The sequence below is a fragment of the Cebus imitator genome, unplaced genomic scaffold (genome assembly GCF_001604975.1).
Source record: "Cebus imitator isolate Cc_AM_T3 unplaced genomic scaffold, Cebus_imitator-1.0 Scaffold57, whole genome shotgun sequence".
Lineage (NCBI taxonomy): Eukaryota > Metazoa > Chordata > Mammalia > Primates > Cebidae > Cebus > Cebus imitator.
In genome coordinates this window covers 3,519,723-3,542,505 of record NW_016107372.1, presented here as the reverse complement: position 1 = coordinate 3,542,505, position 22,783 = coordinate 3,519,723, and the positions used below count along the sequence as shown (strand labels likewise).

Below are 22,783 nucleotides of genomic sequence, written 5' to 3'. Positions count from 1 at the left end.
TTTGAGCTTATCTTGAACACACATTGGAAGATATCAGCAGTTGAAGTAAAACGCCCAGGGCTGGATGCCAGAGGAGAAAGCCAGGTCAGACACTGTTTGGAAACTTTGGGTTGGTGGGTGGGTGTTTATAGGACAGGCTGCCCTTGGAACATTGACAGAGAGGATGCCACTTTGCTTTAGTCTGAGAGACCACATAAACACCACAGAAATATGAGTGTCCTGGGACAAGGGAGAGAATCAAGGCATCAGTGTTAGTCTGGGTAAATATGCATTTCTAGTCTGCTTTAGGATATATGTGCTGCTAGTCTGCATTAGGATATATGTGTTGAGTCTTGAGATCCGTTACACTTTTGGAAAATGAGCTTGTGCTGTAAATGATTTATGTCAACTCGTCTTGAAGAGTTGGTATAAAAGACAGATGTAAGCCAGGGTTAAAAGAAAGGGTTTTAGTTCCAAGATCAAAGGCCAAACAGGGTCATCTACTCTTACTTGTTGGAGGTTTATGATAGCCCTGCCCACCCCCCAGTCAATATGAGAAGCCTCTTAGTTAAAAGTCACTGAGGTCTTTATATTTCCTTTCTAAGCCCCCTTACAACTGGAATAATATAGGTATTATTTCCTTAAGAGGACACACACTGTCTAAATTCTCAAAACCTTATTAACCATATTTTTAATGGGATTTATCTTTTTTCATTTTTCTTTTACATTCAATGTTATCCTTTTCCATCTCCTTATTAACAGAATTGTTCTATGTTTACACAGTTCATACTATACATTATTGATTTTAATTTGTAATTTTCTAAACTAAACCTTTTGCTACATTTATTAAACTAGTTTTAAAAATTGTGATAATCCCAAACAAATATATTTATAACTCTAATATAAAACCTTTCAAATTAAATGTGTTAACTGATACCACTCAAAAATTAGGCCTTTATTTTATTATCCACTGAAATGATTTTAAGATTGCTTATAGTTTTAGAAATGAAGTACATTTTTTACTTATGTATTAATATCACTTATCTTAGTTCAGTTTATTACATAATGTGTCTTTTTTTAAATAATCCACATTTCTTTTAAATTTTAGTGACAAAATTGCCACTGGGTCCTTTGATAAAACTTGTAAACTCTGGAGTGTAGAGACAGGACAATGTTACCATACCTTCAGGGGCCATAGAGCAGAAATAGTGAGTATTGATTTAGCAATTTATTATTACATTTTATGTTGCTGTTTCTTTTTAGGATTGTATTATAAAAGCTGTGGGTCTACTTTTACAATTTAATTTTTGAATTCTACCTCATGTTTTTAGTCTGCCTATATTTATATGGTGTTGCTTAGACAATTTAAAAATTATTCTACTTAATATCTTGCAGATTCTATAAAGAATTGTGTCTTGCATTGACTAAGTAGACATGTAATATAATACATTTATAAATATAAAAGCCAATCTTCCTTTTTCTTTTTCAATGACTTTTCTTTAGAGTATTGACTCAATGAGGGCCAATTAAGCTATAAAAACAGCTTTTAAAATAATTTTAAAACTACTATGTGAAGTATTTAGGCTGATGGTTTTCTGTATATCATTAGAGCTCAAATTTGCATGAATTGTGTCTTATACTCGGAAACAGCTTTCACTGTTGGGAAGCCCTTGTCCTTAGCCAATTCTGTGACATACCTGATAACAATTAGTGTAATAATTGGCATTCCACAAGAATAAATGATAGCTCTTAAAAATAAGCAGCCTGCTGCTCCTAATGATTAGTAATGCCTTAAATGGTTTTAATCAAAGATTTAAATAGGAAATATTGATCTGATTTCAGTGAATCTCAGAGTTGTGTTGGCCTGTTAATGGGGATCACCCCTTTCCCTCCATTTCCGGCCTTCATTAGGTGGAATGATTCTTTCGATATTTAACTTACTTCACTTGTTGTGCCTTGAAGTTACTCTTAAGTGGATAATACCGAAAGAGAATCCACAAATAGAAGCTATCCACTTTACCAATGCAGTAGTAGTTTAAAAATAATAGAGACTTTTAAGGATCAAAGAGAGAAAAAGCTGAAGCCTAGGCTGGGTGCTGTGGGAGAACAAGCAGCCTCTTGTCAAGAGGAGACCTCTGCAGGATTCAGCCTGGGTGTAGCAGGTCACACACGTGGTGTTTTGTACAAAGAATTAAACTGAATCCAGTAAGGTAATTGCATCTGGAAGATTTTCTATGTATAGTTAAAAATTTGAAATCTATCTTCCTAAAATTTGTCCCATTTCATGTAATTTAGGTGTGTTTATCATTTAACCCTCAAAGCACATTGGTGGCAACTGGAAGTATGGACACAACAGCCAAATTGTGGGACATTCAGAATGGCGAAGAAGTTTTCTCCTTAACAGTATGTCAGTAATGCTAACAAGCCTGTTATCTGTGTTCATTCTTATTTGTATTTTTTTTCCCATTTATTTATTTTATTGCATTTTAGGTTTTGGGGTACATGTGAAGAACATGCAAAATTGTTGCATAGGTACACACGTGGCAGTATGATTTGCTGCCTTCCTCCCCATCACCTACATCTGGCATTTCTCCCCTTGCTATCTCTCCCCAGCTCCTCACCCCCCACCGTCCCTCCCCTATTTCCCCCCAACTGACCCCAGTGTGTAGTGCTCCCCTCCCCGTGTCCATGTGTTCTCATTGTTCAACACCCACCTATGAGTGAGAACATGCGGTGTTTGATCTTCTGCTCTTCTGTCAGTTTGCTGAGAATGATGGTTTCCAGGTTCATCCGTGTCCCTACAAAGGACACAAACTCATCGTTTTGATGGCTGCATAATATTCCATAGTGTATATGTGCCACATTTTCCCTATCCAGTCTATCGTCGATGGGCATTTGGGTTGGTTCCAGGTCTTTGCTATTGTAAACAGTGCTGTAGTGAACATTCGTGTGCACGTGTCCTTATAGTAGAACGATTTGTAATCCTTTGGATATATACCTAGTAATGGGATTGCTGGGGCAAATGGAATTTCTATTTCTAGGTCCTTGAGGAATCACCACACTGTCTTCCACCACGGTTGAACTAATTTACACTCCCACCAACAGTGCAAAAGTGTTCCTATTTCTCCGCATCCTCTCCAGCATCTGTTGTCTCCAGATTTTTTAATGATTGCCATTCTAACTGGCGTGAAATGGTATCTCAATGTTGTTTTGATTTGCATTTCTCTGATGACCAGTGATGATGAGCATTTTTTCATATGTTTGTTGGCCTCCATGTGCAGAAAGCAGAAACTGGACCCCTTCCTGACACCTTACACTAAAATTAACTCCAGATGGATTAAAGACTTAAACGTAAGACCTAACACCATAAAAACCCTAGAAGAAAATCTAGGCAAAACCATTCAGGACATAGGTGTAGGCAAGGACTTCATGACCAAAACACCAAAAGCATTGACAACAAAAGCCAAAATAGACAAATGGGACCTAATCAAACTCCACAGCTTCTGCACGGCAAAAGAAACAGTCATTAGAGTGAATCGGCAACCAACAGAATGGGAAAAAATTTTTGCAGTTATTTGTATTTTTGTTACAAAATGAGCTCTAAGTTGGTTGTTGTTGAGATACTAGTTTTCAAACTGTAGTGGTGAAAGACTGTTCCAACTGGTTTGCTGGCTATTCCAAAAGACTTGGGTGGAAGTCCAAAGAGGTTTTTATTTGGACTAACTTCAGTCTGCAAAACACATAAACTGTAGCTTAGAACCCATCACCATCTCTCTGTCTAAGAGGGAAGCAGGTGGAGGCTGGCACTTTTGGAAGAGGCAGAGCTGGAGAACCATGCCAAGAGAGTCCTTAAAGCAATTATGGTGAGCACACTTTCCTCTGCCCGCTGATCTTGGAACCCTCCTGTATCACATAGTCTGAAATGACAGAGAGGCAAGTGACTAGAAGAGAAAAGGCCAAAGGGCACTGCCCACAGCGTGAGTGCTGCTGGGGTGTGCTCTTGTCTGTTGCCACCACACACCCAGCACCTCCCTGCGACCTGCCACTCTCTCCTTCCTCTCACCCCAGCACAAGTGGCCACAACAAAAATAGGGTGACCCTATGTTGTCATCAGCGGGGACAGCTGGATGGGAAATTCAGTTTCCTTGTCCTTTCAAAATTATAAATACATTTTTAAAAACATGATTCTTTTCCTCAGAAAGTTTTTTCTAAGAAAGTTAAAACATGGACTGAGAAAGAAAAAAAAATCACCATTTAAAAATGGCAGTAATGTCTTTTCTTTCTTAAATCTGAGTATCTAGCATTATTAATATAAGTATATTCTTTCTGTTCTCAGTTTTTCCTATTTATTTATTTTTAACTTTTACTCTTTTTTTTTTTTCTAACAGCTGGGTCCTCCAGTATATTTATTTATTTTTAAAATATCATTACTGTCTCTCCTTTCAGGCAAATGTTCAGGGAAAGGTCTCTGTTAATGCTGCACTTTCAGCTAACACGACTCCTTTTACAGAAGTGCCTAATCGCACTCGATGGGATGGGTGCTGCTTGGCACACCTGTCTATGCCAGAAAGTGCATTTGTTTTGCATACTTAGAATTCTAATATTCAACCACATTTCATTTTTGTCCTTTGAAATCAGTCAGAAAAACCAAGTTATAAATCAACTTTTCTAACTCTTTGTGTTATTTAAAAGTATAATTATGGGCTGGGTGTGGAGGCTCACACCTGTAATCCCAGCACTTTGGGAGGCCGAGGCTGGTGGAGGAGTTCGAGACCACCCTGACCAACATGGTGAAACCCTGTCTCTACTACAAATAAAAAACTAGCTGGGCATAGTGGCATGTGCCTGTAATCCTAGGTACTCAGAAGGCTGAGGCAGGAGAATCACTTGAACCTGGGAGGCAGAGGTTGTGGTGAGCCATGATTGCATCACTGCACTCCAACCTGGGTGACAGAGCGAAACTCTATCTCAAAACCAATCAACCAACAACAACAAAAAGACAAACAAAATATAATTATGTTAATTTACTAAAATAATTAAGGTATCAAGGGATATACATACTCCAACCAGCACCCTCTTATCAAAGTTCCAGAACCTGCTGTAGAGAGGGCTTTCTTCCCATTGTATCACAGTTTGATTCACTAACACTAGGCAGTAACCAGCTGAAAGTCAGGCCAAAGGCAGGAATTCATCAATCTATTTCTCATCAAGTTATCCTAATAATTTCCTTTTTAAAAGTAATCAGTTTTATTTCATACACTGTTTACTTTTGCATACCATCTGTTATTAGCCAGTGGAGTTCACAGCCCTGTAGTGTTTCCAAGACAATGTAAAGGAAGCCCTCTAGTTTCCCCAAACACAACAGCTTTCTTTTGTTTTTAATCAACAATATTAAGTTAAATGGACTAGCTGTGTGTAAGTCACTAATTTTTAGCAACCTCACAGAGTTATGCAGCTATTACCAAAACCTAGTTTTCAAACCTTTCCATCACCCCCAAAAAGAAACCTGTGCCCATGTGCAGACACTCCCCATCCTCACCCCAGCCAACTGCTGACCTCCTTTCCTAGAGCTCGGCCTTCTCCAGCATTTCCTTTTAGACTATGATATTGAAAACTTGCAGAAATTGTTCTATGTGAAGGTGTATCTGACAATATCTGCTCTTTTTCTAGGGACATTCTGCCGAAATCATCTCCTTGTCATTTAACACTTCAGGAGACAGAATCATCACTGGGTCTTTTGATCATACAGTTATAGTGTGGGACGCTGATACAGGAAGGTAATTCTTAGTTCCTAATAATTGTTTTAATCTGGGTCAGGAGGTTCAGAAAACCTCCTTTTATTTATTAGTTTAAGCTAATATCTATTAACTCTGCTTTTGATTCCATAAAAGTAGGACATATTGAAAATGTAAGTTAATTCATTCTTGAAAGATATTTCTGAATTACAAAATATGTGCATTCTTGGAATTCTGAGCAAATAATGACAAACAGCAACATAAGAGGAGAATGTTAGCAATAGTCTGGTTATATAGCTATTGTTTATTCCATGGATTACATAATCAAATTTCAATGACTTGTCATTATGTTAGGCATGAATATCATTCATAAATACAACTCTTAGTTAATTTCTCAAATTTAATTTAGTCCAAGAACTTCAATTTCCTTCCTAATGATTTTTGGTCCTAGTTGCTAGGATGTTAATTAAATTAGCATATTTGTGTTGGAAAACTCCGCTCTTGGATTTGTCTGTGGTTTAATAGAGGGGCTAATTATCAGGGGTAAGAAATGACAGAGAAAGAAGGGCCTTTCAGTTACTTGACGTGTAGTTTCCGAACAATCAAGGGTGCACTCATCTGGTGTAAGAATATTTCTTACTGCCTTTGCTGTTTGTTACCCATTTGTTTTTGAAATGTTGCCTTAAGTTGCATTATTTTGATAGTTTAAAATTTAAGTACATTGCTGTTGAAATGAAATTATTAGTAGCTTCTTTTTGAGCAATAGTAAATCATACTTGTTTTATCAAATGTATTATTTTGTAAAAGCCAAAATTTAGATTAGCTTACACAGATGGGCTTGGCGTCATTATTCATGTGCATATACTGAAGTAAGATATCTTTCACTAGTTTTAATTATTTCTGTGTTGTAGGAAGGTACATACCTTAATTGGTCATTGTGCTGAGATTAGCAGTGCCTTATTCAATTGGGATTGCTCTCTAATATTAACTGGCTCTATGGACAAAACCTGCATGGTAAGCTAAATAAATATGTTTGCTTTGCTTTATATTGTGTCTATACTCTTTACTGTGTCAGCTATCCATTATAACATTAACACATTTCAAAGGTGATATAAAATGAAGATACTAATTTATAAATAATAATTGGTAATTTTTAAAATTTCAAGTTTTGGATTTTCCACATTTGGAGGAATTATGATGTAGTAAAGCAATTCGAATTCTTCAAGTATATTAAATATCTTATGTAAGAAGGCATTTTATTTTTATTTAATATCCCACTGTTCATTTATAGAACTTCAATGAGTAGAGTAACCCTCAAAGAGCTTCAAACACAGTGTTTCCTTGTCCTTAAGTTTCTACACTTAAAAAATGGTTGCTAAGAGATTATAGCATGGAATTATCGTTTGATTATCTAATGAATATATTATAATCTTATAATGTACTTTTCATTTTCTTACATTGTAGTTTTATATCAAGCTTGTAATTATTTGATGTCCTTCCTATAAAAAGAGCACAACTCTTTACCAACCAGTAAAGCATACACATTGAGATATTTTTTCTTTCTTCAATGTAGTGGCAGATTTTAAATGTCTGGCTTTGGTTTTCTCTGTGACCAAGGTGTGCCTTGCTTGATGGTTGGCTGTGGTCTCTGGTCGTGAATCAAAGGAAATATAACTGAACATGCCAGAATTACACAAGTGATTTTTGCACAGTTACTTAACCAGCCATCAGCATGTCATGAAGACCGCTGGCCATCTTCACCCTTTAGATGGAAAGTCATAGTCTTTTTTGTTTTTTGTTTCTTTTATTTGTAGCTGTGGGATGCTACAAATGGAAAATGTATGGCAACCTTAACAGGCCATGAAGATGAAATACTAGACAGCTGCTTTGATTACACTGGCAAGCTTATTGCAACTGCTTCAGCCGATGGTAGGTGATCTGTTCATACTTTTAATTTTTGGAGCGATTTATGCTTTGCTTGATAACCATGCATGGTTCTGCACTATAGGTCATTTCTTTGATGACCAGCTATGATAAAACCATGTCTCATCTCTATGGTGACCAAGTATGTCATTATAGTATGTCTGTATCATATAGCTGATAAGCACATGTAATGTTATACAATGTCTGTGTCACCTCCTAGATAATAAGGTATATGAGGTATTTGTCATCTTCTTAATATCTGTGTATAATGCTATATTCTGGGTTATCTCCCTGATTATGTATGATGTTACCCTGTGTTGGCCTTTGTCAATTTGATTGCCATCAATAGTGCTATAATCTCCTTTATAACCACGTGTGCCGTACCACATCTTCGTGATAAGTATACATGATGCTATGCTGTACATTATATCTTTGATTACCACTTGTGATTCTACACATCATCTTATTGATAACCATCTATGGTGCTATCCTAGGTGTGCTTCAATTCTGTGACGGTCACATGTGATACTACACTATACCTGTCATCTCCCTGTTGCCTGCATGTGACATGATATTGTGTGTGTCTCATCCCCTAAGGATCATGTTTATTTCTACATTGCATCTGCATCATCTCTTTGAAAGCTGCATATTATGCTACCCTGTGTTTTCATTTATTCCTTTAAAACCACATTTGATGCTGGGCCATAGCTGCATCATATCCTTGATAATCATATATGATGTAAAACCATGAGTCACCTTGCTGAAAAATACGTATGATACTAACACTATGTCCACATCATCTCATTGAAGCCACATGCAATGCTATACAGTGTCTTTATTATCTCAGTGACAACTATCTGTATTGATGTACTTTGCATGCGTTATGTCCTGGATAACATTTTATAATACTGAACAACAAGTCACTTCCATGGCAACCATGTATGATGTTATATTATGTGTCATCTCTTTGACAACTATATGTCACGATTCATTGTGTTTGTGCTATTTCCCTGGCAAATATTTATGATGCTACCCTATGTCTGCAGCATATTCCTGACAAACATGTGTTAACACTATACAATTTATATATTATCTCACTGACAATTTCTTATTTTACACTAAACTATGTCTATACCATGTCCTTGATAACCACATGGTACTGTACTATGTCTCCCTCATCCTGTGTCTCCATGGCAATTATATATGATGCTATGCTAAGAGTATGTCATATCATGACATCACATACCATCCACGATGTGTGATAATATAGGCATCACTTCATAGTTTATAGAAGTATGAACTATGCATTGTCTTCCTGAAGACAACAGATGGTGCTAAACTACATCAATAAACCTAAGCCTGATGACCACATATGAAGCTACAGCAAGTTTATGTTATCTCTCTGATGACCACATATGATGCTATGTTGTATCTATGTCATGGATCTGACTACTGTATTTTAATTTACACTGTATCTGTTATCCTCTTTATAAGAATGTAAGATACTATACTATAACTTTAATTATTTATAACCATGTATAATATGATACTATTCCATGTCTTAGTATTTCTTAGAAATCCATGTATGATGCTATAGTGGTTATACCTCATTGCCCTGGCCAACATGTCTGCAGGGTCCACTGTATCACATCACCACCTTTAGAAAAGTGTAGGAATCTACATTACGTCTGGATCGTCTCTTTGAAATTTGCTTGTGACACAGTACTATGTTATGTCACATCCTTGAATACTATGTGTGATGCTATAAGTGTCATATCCATTGTGAACGTGTATGATATTGTACTGTGTTGACAACTTGATAACCTTGTGTCATGATAAAATATGTAATTTCACTGACCTCCATTTGTAGTGCTGCACTATGATTATACCAGCTCCTGGACAATGATGTATGATACTTGTGTTAGTCAAGATTTTTCAGAAAACATACATGTGTATATACACACATATGTATATACACACATATACACGTATATATCCTATTGGTTCCGGTTTATACTATGTATATGTAACTTTATATTTTATATATTTTTATATATAATATATATTTATATATAATTTATATATATATTTATGCATACTATGTATAATTCTGTTTATACTATATATATAGTACATAACCAATAGTATATAGACACACACACACATATTTATATATGAAGGCTGAGAAGTCTTGCCATACACAGTCTGCAAGCTGGAGAATCGAGTCAGTGGTGTAATTCAGTCCAAGTCTGAAAACCTAAAAACTTGGGGGACCAGTGGTGTAACTCTTAGTCTGAGGCCCAAAACTTGAGAGAACTAAGGAGGGCACTAGTGTCAGTCTCAGAGTCCGGGGATCTGAGAACCAGGAGCTCTGATGACTGAGGGTCAGAGAAGATGGATGTCCCAGCTCCAGAAGAGAGGGGAACTTCATCCTTCCTCTACCTTTTGTTGTATCTGGGTTCTCAATAGATTGGATGATGCCTACCCACATTGGTGAGGGTGGCTCTTTTTTACTCAGTCTAACACCCTCACAGACACACCCAGAAATAATGTTTTACCACCTTCCTGGGTATCCCTTAACACAGTCAATTTGACATATAAAATTAACCATCAAAATGCCACACTGTGTCTGTGTATGTCCTGTAACCTACATCACTACACTAAATCTCCATCATCTCCCTGTTACGATGTTCCTGGGGCATCCTAAAACATGTGTTATGCCTACATTATTCTTTGGTAGTCATATATGATGTTGTACTATGGTAATTTCCTTGATGATTATGTATGGTGCTATATATATGCATCAAGGCCAGGCATGGTGGCTCATGCTTGTAATTTCAACACTTTGGGAGGCCAAGGGGGGAAGATCACTTAAGGCCAGGAATTTGAGACCAACCTGGGCAACATAGTGAGACCTCATCCCTACAAAACATTAAAACAAAAATTAGCCAAGTGTGGTGGCGTGCACCTGTAGACCTAACTACTCAGTAAGCTGAGGAAAGTCACTTGAGCCCAGAAGTTCAAAGTTGCAGTGAACTATGATTATGCCACTATACTTCAGTCTGAGTGACAGAGTGAGACCCTGTCTCCTTGATGAATCTATTCATTGATGAACACACACACACATACACACACACACACACACACACACACACACACCCCTCATATTCTAAACAGCCATATGTGGTGTTACGTTATTTGAAATATATTGGAAATTATGTGTGATGTTGCATCATTACTATATCACCCCTTTGACAACCCTATAAGATGCTTTATAATATGTTACTTTATACTATTTCTGCATTATATTCATGATAACCATTTATTACACTAGCCTACAATTCATCTCCAGGACAAACATATATGATACTACAATATGTCTGTACCATTTGGAAAACAGGGCATGATGATGCAATATTTTTGTGTTACTTTCCTGACTACTATTTATGATGCGGCAATATGTCTGCCTCATTTTCATGATAAGCACCTGTGACATTACAACATCTCTGTGTCAAATCCATGGTATCCTTATACGACACAAAAGTATAATATATATTTACATGTTGTTGTATATTATATATTACATGTAAATATTATATATTACATGTAACCTAATATATAAATCACATGTATATGTAATAAAATTACATGTAATATATAATATGTAATTACATATAATATATAATGTATAATCATGTCGTCACTCAGATACTTTTTTTTTACTCTTTTTTCTGCATCTGATCATTCATGAGACCCTGATGTCTTGTATGATACTATGCTATAGTGTCATCTCCCTGATTATGTATGACACCACCCTATATCTGCATTATCTCTCTGACAACCTAAGTAAGCTTATACTATTTTTGGGCCATATACTTGACAGTTGCATATGAAGCTATACTATGTCTCATCATCTTCTTGACAATGGATAAAACTATACTATACTTGCATGTATTTTATAATCATGTATAATTATATACGCACACATAAAAATTACATTCTGAGATACTGAGAATTAGGACTTCAACATATGAATTTTAAAAGGACACAATTCAGCACATAATAGCACATATGACATACTATGTGTTTGCTTCTTCTGCCTGGAGAATGCCTATTATTTTATGTTTTTATCATCTTCTTGAAACCACTTAAATTACATGTAACTTCATCATGCCCTTTACAAAGGGCTGTGCTATATCTTATTGGTGACATGTCCTTGTTATTTAAGGATGATGCTACAATATATTTACTTTGTTTCCCTGATGATCATTTCATTTGTTAGCACGTGTTTTCATCCTCTCCTCGGCAACAACTTATAATTCTCCACTATGTCTGTGTCATTGCCTTGATAACCAAATGTACTCTTTCTGTATCGTCTTTCTGACTACCACATATGACACAGTATAACATGTGTGATATCCCTGATAGCCACATGTGATGCTATCTTATCTCTTACCTCTTTGTAGGGCCTTTACGAGATTGCACTATGTCTGCATCATCTCCCTTATGGCCACAAATGGCAGCTACATTACATGTGTGCCGCCTCCCTGACCACATATGCCCCTACACTGTCTGATTCATCTTTCTCGTAACCATATATCTTTCTTCACTATGTGTATATCCCTTTGTGTTTGCTTCTGTGCTGTGTCTATGTGTGTCTGTATGTATACTGTACATGATCCTCTGCTCTACTATGCCATACCATACCATACCATACTATGTGTGCACATTGTCCTTTTTGGAACCAAGTATAATGTTACATTATGCCTCATCTCCCTGGTCAACTTGTAGAATGCCATGCTAAGTCTATGTCATCTTCTTTTTCTTTTTTCCTTTGAGATGGAGTCTCACTCTGTTGCCCAGGCTGGAGTGCAGAGGCACGATCTTGGCTCACTGCAACCTCTGCCTCTTGGGTGCAGGCAGTTCTCCCACCTCAGCCTCCTGAGTTATGTCACATTCTTGGTAATCATGTTTGATGTTATCCTGTGTGTTATCTCCCTGATCACTGGATGTAATGCTAAACTATGCCTGTGTCATCTGCTGTCACCAATATGTTATGCTACATACTATGTTCCTTATCTTCTTGATGATCATGCATGATGCTGCACTGTTATATCTGTTTCATATCATTGGAGGCCTGTACATTGCTACACTTTGTCTTTGTCATCTCAGTGATGACCACCTGTTGTGCTTCATTTGTATTCTTCATTTCCTTGAAAATGAAAATGTTTTCCTATGTCTCTGTCACCTTGTTGAAAACCATACATAAACTATACTGCTTTCATCCCCTACCTGTTAATCATGTAGGATGGTATATTCTGACTTACCTCCTTAATCATCATATAAAAAGCTGCCATGTGTCTGCAGTGATACTTATGACAATTGTGGATTGTGTTCTCATATGTTTGCATCTATATGTCCTAGACAACTGTGTGTGCTACAATATCACTCCAATTCTCTTTGGAAAACATATGTGATGCCACATTTTAGGTCCTATCACTGATGATCATGTTTGATGCCCCAAGATATCTGCGTCATCTCTGACAGCTATGTGTTGTACAATAGTATCACTGCTTATAGCATCATAAATGCTACAAAGGAGCTTGTAACATTTGACAAGCATGTATATTGCTAAACTATTTCTCTGTCATTTCCTTTACAATCACAGTTATGCATGAGCCTGTACTATATCTGAATCATCTCATAGATAACAAAGCGACGTGCAATTTTAGGATTCATCTTTCAGAATCACGCATGAGAAGATCATCTTGATTACCATTTGTGACACTATCCTTTGTTTGGGTCTTGATATCACCACATATTGTGTTAAAACACAACTGCGTAATACTCTTCATATCCCCATGTGATGTTATGCTATGTGTACCTCATTTCCTTAATAACTACAGATGATATTATACTAAATTATCTCCTTTATAACCGTGTGTTATACCTCTCTATTTTTGAGTCATCACCTTGAAAACCACATGTGACATTATACTGTGTCTGTTTCATCATGTTGAAAACCATGAATAATGTTTTTCTTCTTGGTAATCACATATGATGCCTGTTATTTATATGGACCAGCTCCTTTGTGACATTTATGATGCCATAATATAGGTTATTTGCATGAGGAAATCATCACATCACATTGTACAGCTTGAATATATATAATTTTTATTTGTCAATAATAAAAATGTAAAAAAAGTACTTATAAGAAAACTTTTTTAAAACAGCAGTTGTCCTTTTTTATTCAATTAATAATTGTATAATTTTATTCCCTGTATGCCTCAAAATCTCTTACAAAGGTTATATTTGCTGAGTAGACAAACTCAAAGTTGTAGAACTTAGATATGTGATTTGCTGGCTGAGGGATTATGAGCAAGGTTTTTATTTTTACTTATTAATTTTTAATTTTACTTTAAGTTCTAGGATACATGTGCAGAATGTGCAGGTTTGTTGCATAGGTACACGTGCCGTCATGGTTTGCTGCACTTATCAACCCATCATCTAGGTTTTAAGCACCACATGCATTAGGAATTTGTCCTAATGCTCTCCCTCCCTTTGCCTTCCACTACTGGACAGGCCCTGGTGTGTGATGTTCCCTTTCCTGTGTCCATGTGTTCTCATTATTCAAGTCCCACTTATGAGGGAGAACATGCAGTGTTTGATTTTCTGTCCTGTGTTAGTTTGCCGAGAATGATGGCTTCCAGCTTCATCTATGTCCATGCAAAAAACATGAACTCATTCTTTTTTATGACTGCAAGGAAATTCTTGTATAAAAAAGTTCTGGTAAAGACAGAAACACCTTGTGGCTAACATACTTTTAAGTAGTCACATATCCTTATGTTATAATCAGGTGTAGAATTTTATTGGTGATGTATTGTAATTATACAGTATTTCATTGTCTCTCTTCAAAATTACATTTGCAGGCTTGCTGTCTTACTCACTAGGACTTTTCAAAGGTGATCCCTTGCTCATGCATATAAGTCTTCCTTATACCCTGGAATGAAAATATCCTGAGGCTGGAGAATTTTATTTTTTAAAATAACTATTTACTTTTTTTTTGTCTTCTTACAGGCACTGGCTTTTAATAATCATACCTTAACTGTGTAATTAGTCCACCCTTTTAATTTTAAATATCATTCTCATTGATAGAAAGACTTACTCAATGATATGTACTAAAATATCTACTTTGTGCCAGGAATTGTTTTAGGAATATGGGATATTTGAGTGAACAAAAGAGATAGAAATCCCTGCTTTTGTGAAGTTACGTTGTGAAGGGGGAGGCAGACCATGTGTAATGCCATACTCGTGTCTCAATTCTAGTTTTGTTTTCTCTATAATCTGTCATTTGCCCTGGCCGTGGTGATTCTATTCTTCCTTTGTTTAATAAAACATTACTTTGAAATATCTTTTTTTTTCTTTTCTCATGTTTTGTAAACCTTTTCTCATTCTGTGTTTCCTAGAAAGTCTTGATGCTTAGAAAAATCTTTCTAAATTTATCTCCGGTCTTTGCTCCTAATTCCCTTCTTAAAATTTAGATCTCATCCAATAGTTACCTGCGCAGCAACATCTATGTGTGTGTGTGTATATATATGTATATATATAAATATATGTATATGTATACCCTTTTTCTTCTTCATTGGAATTATTCTCAAGGCTGATTTTTGTTTGTTTGTTTCTTTAGTTGTATTCCTATCTGTAAAAAAATTACAGTGTTGCAAGCCATATTATTTCTGAGTTTTCTGAAGTTTAGAAATATAGTTATATAAAATTTAGAGTAGAGATCTATGCAGGACATTCTCTTTCATGTTATTGACTCTGAAAACAAATTGGCCACTTCCCTTTAAGGCTTTTGAAATGTTCAAATAAATTTCAAGTTATATGTTTTTAAATCACTTTAATTCTAAAATAGCAAGTTTTATTTTGTGTACTTCCTTGTGAAGTTGACATTGTGAGAAAGGCAAGTAAATAATTTGTTGAGATATTTTACTTGTCTCTGGATTTAAATCAAGTACCTACAATTTTGTGTCCTTGCTATATTTGAATAGTATGTAATGCTATAATTAGAGATTTAAAAAAGCAGCCTTCATCTGGCAAAGCAAATTGTAACTTTTCTTCCAACACAAATTTTACTATTCAATTTTTTCTCTTTCTTTTTTTAAATTTATTTTCTTTTATTGCATTTTAGGTTTTGGGGTATTCATCCTTTACTTCTAAGGAAATGTCCATAGTACTTATTCCATCAATTTCTCTATCCATCATCCATCCATCTACCCGTCTGTCCATCCATCCATCCACACATCCGTCTGTCCATCCATCCATCCATCCAGCAGCTGTTTATTGAATGGCTACTATATGTTTGGCACTTTTGGCTGCTGGAGGCAGACGAGGAACAAAGCATTCTATTAGCTTTTTCTGTGGAAAAGGGTTTTTGGAGCCTGTTCTTTACCGTTGAGTAGTGGCCGATGCTCCTTCTTGGGATGTTCCTTGTGCACCTCACAGAAACTCAGACTCACACCTGGTGTATTATGCTGGTCTTGCTGCGTATTTCATCACTTGCCTCTCGAAACTTGCTTTAATTCTTCTTTTTCTCTTAAAGTTTTTTCTTTCTGGGTTCCTGTTTCTTACTCTCTTTTCTACCTTGGAATGTACTATTTCTTCTAATAAGCTCAGGGCTAGAGAGAAGCTTCCTTTCACCCTCTCCTGCAGTAGGACCAGCTGGCATTTAGAATATTAACTATCTGGCTCTCACCACAGGCAAGAAGACTAACTTATCACAGAGCTTATGTGTCAGAGGGATAGATATTTATACAATGCAAGGTCTTTTATCCAAAGTTCTGTATTTAACATGAATTTATATGTATCCCCACCCCTCTCAAAAAGGAACAGCAAGAATTTTCAGTGCAGCCACAAGAAAATGCATTGCCAAACTGGAAGGCCATGAAGGCGATATTTCAAAGGTGAGTTACTTTCTCATTTGGAAAAGTGTATTTACTTTCAAAAAATAAAGAGCAAGGCCTGGGTGCAGTGCCTCACTCATATAATCCCAGCACTTTGGGAGGGAGAGGTGAGAAGATTGGTTGAGGCCAGGAGTTCAAGACCAGCCTGGACAATATAGGGATACCCCATCTCTATAAAAAACAAAAAAGTTAGCTGCACATGGTGTTGTGCACCTGTAGTCCCACCTACTCTAGAGGCTGAGGCAGGAGGATTGCTTGAGCCCAGGAGGTCAAGGCTGCAGTCAGCTGTGATTGCACCACCACATTCCAGCCTGGGTAACAAAGCAAACCTTACCAAAAAAAAAAAAAAAAAAAAGAGCATGCTTAGTGTAAGTAGGTCTATTGGAACTGAAGTACTAAGGTTTGTTCAGTTGTCTCATTTTTTTCTAGAAATCACTTACCTAAAGACTTTAATTTTAACTGTGTCCTCAAGCTTAGAATAATAAATGATTTTGAAAACCTCTTGAAAAGTATGGAACAGCATTCTCCTCTGTCAGCAAAAGATTTAGTTAGCTGAAAATATTTAATACACTAATTTAAGGAGTGTGTAAAGTGCTTTTCCTGGTTCTGGTAAACACATACATTTATGTTGGGCAAAAAATATGCTGTGTAGCAAGTATCAAATGCTCTGTAAATTAGATGCAATTGAGGAAATAGTTTCTGAAAACATTTAACACCTAAAGTATAAAATTATCCATTTTGGAACTACAAAGCTGTATCTTAGGATTTTGTATAAACTTCCCCCAAAAGATCATTCACAGAGCAGGCCTACCCAGTCAGCAGTCTGAAGTTTAGATGTGTCATCAGAACTTCATAGAGAAGGCTAGGACTTGGTGGCTCCCACCTCCCACCTCAGCACAATCCTTGGTTTCCTGTCTGAGATCAGATTTGTTCTTGCTTTATAAAACATCAGCTTAATGACTTTAGGTTTCTGAAGGCTCCATCTAGACCCTGGAACTCTGCCCCATGCTGTACTCTTGGGATTCCTGCCTCTGAACCTACTGCTGGTGGTCATTGCCCTCTGGCTGGTCAGTGGTGGTCTCCAGGGCATGCACACCATGGTGTCTTCATAAGCTGGGAGGCTTATGGATGGCAGGAGGGGATGGAAAAGTGGGGTGGGGCAAGTAGGATGAGGAGGAAGCCCGGCCCACATTTCTGAGTGTCTGGCTAGGTAGCTATTGATACGTCTGGGGTGTCCCCTCCAGAAGTACATGTCTATTTTCACGAATGACTGAATATAAATAATTCTCTAGTGCTATTTTCTTAAATTTTATGCTTTTTAAGTGAACATATTACTTATTGAATTGGCATCTGGTAAGGGCATTTCTATGGGGTGCAAAGCTAAAGTATTCACTCAGTCAGCAAACACGTTTAGAGAGTGTTCTGTGTGCTGGGCATTGCACAGCCCCTGGTAACACTGTGATAAAAACAGATATGGCCCTGCCCTCCTCAAACCTTCAGTCGTCGAGGAGATGGCCTGAATCACTATCTTCTGGTGATTAGAGAGGGATGTAAGCGTGATGCCCAAAGGAATGCAGGACTAACACGCTCCTTTGAGGGTCACTCAGATACCACTTGGCAGCACCTGGCACATGGGAGGCACAGAAGCATATTTATGGAAATGCTATACTTGGGGTGGCAGTAGATGAGAGCATCCTTTCTTACAGGTTCTGACATTCACTTATTCTTTGGCACAGATTAAAGAAGAATCTGTGTGCTTTTTTTTTTTTTTTTTTTTTTTTTGAGATGGAGTGTTGCTCCATCACCCTGGCTGGAGTACAGTGGTGCGATCTCGGCTCATTGTGACCTCCACTTCCTGCGTTCAAGCACTTCTCCTGCCTCAGCCTCCAGAGTAGCTGTGACTGCAGGCACACACCACCATGCCTGGCTAATTTTCGGATCTGTAGTAGGATGGGGTTTTATCATGTTGGCCAGGCTGGTCTTGAACTCCTGATCTCAGGAGTTCAACATCTGCCTACCTGGGCCTCCCAAAGTGCTGGGATTACAGGCCTGAGCCGCTGCTCCCAGCCTGGATCTGTATGCTTTTGACCACAAAGATGACACCAGTGTTTGGCTATGAGGGAACCTGACTCGTGTGGACTTCATCTGCCCCAGGGCCCTTCTTCTTCGCATGGAGAGGGCATCGTGCATCTTTAGAAAGAAGCTGGGTGGGGAATATTTAAATTATAAGGATGCTTTGGTCTTTATTCTTACAAATGTGAGGAGTAGACAATTAAATTTTCTCTCTGGATTTTAATTTCCATGTATTAGTCCCTGAAATATATTTTTTCCATCATGAAGAAATGGTTCTATGCAAGAATAAATACCAAGACTAGGAAGGTGACATGCTTAGTAATGCTCCCTTTTTGCTGGTAAAAAATATATTCGGAACCATTACACAAAGCTGTGATCAGTTTTCTTTCTCTTTTGCAGATTTCTTTCAACCCTCAAGGGAACCGTCTTCTAACTGGCAGCTCTGACAAAACGGCTAGAATCTGGGATGCTCAGACTGGCCAGTGCCTCCAGGTTCTTGAGGGGCACACGGATGAAATCTTTTCATGTGCTTTCAACTATAAAGGCAACATAGTCATTACAGGTATGGAAGACATCAATACCAAGATGTATTTTTTTCTTAATTGGCTGTTAGAGTTCCCAAGCTTAATACTAAAAAGAGCTTATCCCCATCCCCTACCTCTTTTCTGGGATCACTAGCTCATCTTGGCCTGCCCTCATACTTTCATTATTTAACTTTAGTTTTATTAGGACCTGCAGGAGTAAGCTCTGCCGCTGACTGTAGTAGGGCTTTGTGAACTTTGAATTTTGTTTGCTCTAGATAAGGTAACAGTTGGATAGCCTGCCTTACTGGTCACTGAATTTCCCCAGTTGTTGTCTGTCAGCTGGGGCTTAACATTTAGTCAGCCAGGCACATTGGCTCATGCTAACAATCTCCATGCTTTGAGAGGCTGAGGCAGAAAGAATGCTTCAGGCCGGCCTGGGCAACATAATGAGACCCTGTCTCTACAAAAAATAGAGCATTAGCTGGGCATGGTGGCATGTACTTGTAGTCCCAGCTACTCAGGAGGCTGAGGCTGGAGGATCAGTTGAGCCAAGGAGTCGGAGGCTTCAGTGAGCTATGATCATGCCACTGCACTCCAGTCTGGGTGACAGAGTAAGATCCTGTCACAAGAAAAAAAATTCAGTTTATGTCAGTCAGTGTTAGCAACCAAAACAAGTCAGGATCAAAATTCTCCCCAGTTGGCTCTCCAGCCCATTAGAGATTTAGGCTTTGAGTAGAGTCGTTTTCTCTTCAGTTGTCCCCTGCTAAAGCACTAATGTTTGGGGGGAGAAGAGCATTCTGATCTTATGATCTTCAAAATCTTTGCGATTATGATTTTCTAGTGTTAACTAAGATGTAGGTACTTCAAAAGCACTGGGAAAATAAGCCATAGATTTTTATTGTGAACACAATATCAAATGGGGCTATGGTAGAGAGCACAGGGCGCTCCTGCAGGGAGTGAGAAAGAAGGAAGACCAGCGTGTCCTGGTCCAAATGGCCTCATGTGAGGCTGGCTCTGCAGTATCGCTTCCCTCAAACAGTTTTCACAGAAGACCCTGGAGAGTTTAGGGAAAGAATACTAGTTGTTGTGCCTTGTTTTGGTGCTGGCACCTCAATTGCTGAGCGCTTCTAAGGTACTACTGATTAATTTAATGCATCCCAAAGAACCAAGTGCTTAACATTGGCTCACTAGACAACAGCTTATTAGAATGGTGTGACGCTTCTGTATTGCCATCGATAAAGCAATCACTTTATTTGAAAGAACCTACTCTATTTTCTGAGTGGACCCTACTGTGATTAACTGTGGGCATTTTGTAGTGGGTTGCCAGAGGCTGGGTTTAGAATCACAGAGTAGATGGCAGAAAAGTACCTGTCATGGTCTTTACATTTTTTGAAATGTGAAGTGTCGTTTTGTGGGATATGTTTTTAAATTTTTTTTTTTTATGAATTATTGTTGGGAAGTTGCTTAGCTCACCAACTGAGCTAACTGGCCGCCCAACGGGATATGATTTTTATAGGCTTTCCTAGTTCCTAAGGTACTCACACTTCTTATATTGATGTTATGTGCCTGGTTCCTGAAGGTGAGAAAAAACTCCTAAAATTTTGAAATGTTCCAAAGTGATATGTCTTGCCTCCTCCTAGGCTTATCACCCAAACCTGGAGATATTCAAAGTCAGGCCAGGCAAGGTGACTCACACCTGTAGTCCCAGCGCTGTGGGAGGCTGAGGCAGGTGCATCACCTGAGGTCAGGAGTTCGAGACCAGCCTGACCAATATGATGAAACCCCATCTCTACTAAAAATACAAAAATTAGCCAAGCGTGGTGGTATGCACCTGTAGTCCCATCTACTGGGGAGGCTGGAACAGGAGAATTGCTTGAACCTGGGAGGCAGAGGTTGCAGTGAGCTGAGATTGTGACACTGCATTCTAGCTTGGGCGACAGAGTGAGACTCTGTCTCAAAAAAAGTCACTGTACTTCCACTGGGTGGGGATGTTTGAGGGGAGGGCAGAGGGGATGACTGAGGTGGCTTCCTTCTTAGGTTCTCTTTCATTCTAAGAAGCCATGAATCTTGCTAGTGTGAGCAGGATGTGTGCCTGCTTAATTTACAACTAGCTGGTATCATGAAAAACAAAATTACTACTTCAAAAATGCTTGATCTGCTCAAAGACTCTGCAGCTAGCCACGGAGAACCTAGCCCATTTAACACATTGCTAATTGCCAAAGACCAGAAAATGTCAACTTGTAGAAAGGGAGAATGAGGTGAATGAAATGAAGAAAATATAACTCTGTGACATCTGTTTTATTAGGGAGCAAGGATAATACCTGTCGGATATGGCGTTGACTGAAGGAAGCTGGTCAGTGAGCAACCTTCCTAACAACGGTAATCAAGAACTTGAGCTTCATAAACAGCAGCTCTTTTAATATTTCTTATGCTTTCTCTTTTTCTACATGTCAGTTATTTATACCATTGTCCTTTATTTCACGGATACGACCATTAAACATGACAAACTTATGTCACTCCTATGTCATTATTTGATAGAGATGGAAGGACATGGCGTAATGTTTGGCTAATGCCACCAGTTATTTCATTTGTGTTTGTTTTTTTAAAAAAGGATTATGATACTGATAAAGGAAACCAGAGTGATTAACAACGTGTCTCCTGGATTCTACTTTGAAGCCTATTGTAATAATTTCTGTTGAATAAAGTGTTTGGAGGAAATTCCTTGTCCATTGTACATCTGTATTTATGATGTATATTTTTAAGGTGAAGTAAGGGAAATAATGTGGATCTTATTTAATAGCGAATATCTTCTGTATTGATACATTGAAAAAAATGTTGGCAGGTTTATTTCTGAGGAAAAGTTAAATGTTAAAAGTTAAAAGTGGCTTACACCTGTAATCCCAGTGCCTTGGGAGGCCCAGGCAGTTGGATCACTTGAGGTTAGAAGTTTGAACCAGCCTGGCCAATAGGGTGAAACCCCTTCTCTACTAATAAAAGAAAATTAGGTGGGCATGGTGGCGGGTGCCTGTAATCACAGCTACTCAGGAGGCTGAGGCAGGAGAATTGCTTGAACCCAGGAGGCAGAGGTTGCAGTGAGCTGAGACTGAACCACTACACTTCAGGCTAGGTGACAGAGTGAGACTCCGTCACACACACACACACACACACACACACACACACACACACAATAAATAAATAAAATCTGGATGGAAAACTATTGAAGTGTGAGAGAAAATGATCAAATGCCAACCTGAGTACTGCTGAAATATTTTAAAATGTTTTTTAAGATCTTGGTTTGTGCAAAGGTGCCCAAATGCATATTAAAATTAATGTTAAAAGAACAGCACAAGTTGCAAGTAATGAGGCTTGAATCTGAAGTGACAGAATGCCTGATAATCTTATAAAATTTTTTTAAAAAGCTTCATTGAGATGTAATCGATATATAAAATATTGCATATATTTAATGTATATACATTTTCACGAGTTTGGACATGTGTGATGCCATCATCAAAATCAAGGTACTAAATATATTCATCACCTTCAACCATTCCTTGTGTTGTTTTGTGCTTTTTGTTGTTTGTTGGTA

At 37.8% G+C, this 22,783-nt stretch overlaps 1 protein-coding gene across 6 annotated transcripts in view; it reads left to right on the top strand.

Annotated features, from left to right (window-relative positions):
- The window catches only part of DAW1 (dynein assembly factor with WD repeats 1), a 48,558-nt gene extending 26,643 nt beyond the window's left edge, over window positions 1-21,915 (top strand). For 5 of the 6 annotated variants that reach the window (XM_037738742.1, XM_037738739.1, XM_037738741.1 and 2 more), the window contains 8 exons: window positions 1,088-1,187; window positions 2,275-2,382; window positions 5,650-5,756; window positions 6,626-6,728; window positions 7,529-7,643; window positions 16,524-16,600; window positions 19,073-19,235; window positions 20,838-20,942. In XM_037738742.1, the coding sequence (XP_037594670.1) occupies window positions 1,088-1,187; window positions 2,275-2,382; window positions 5,650-5,756; window positions 6,626-6,728; window positions 7,529-7,643; window positions 16,524-16,600; window positions 19,073-19,235; window positions 20,838-20,899 (835 nt within the window). In that variant the 3' untranslated portion in view covers window positions 20,900-20,942. Of the gene's footprint in view, window positions 1-1,087; window positions 1,188-2,274; window positions 2,383-5,649; window positions 5,757-6,625; window positions 6,729-7,528; window positions 7,644-16,523; window positions 16,601-19,072; window positions 19,236-20,837; window positions 20,943-21,502 lie in introns of those variants that run through there. The other variant, XM_017529086.2, reaches the window with a different exon arrangement.
- Window positions 21,916-22,783: the final 868 nt, after the last annotated feature.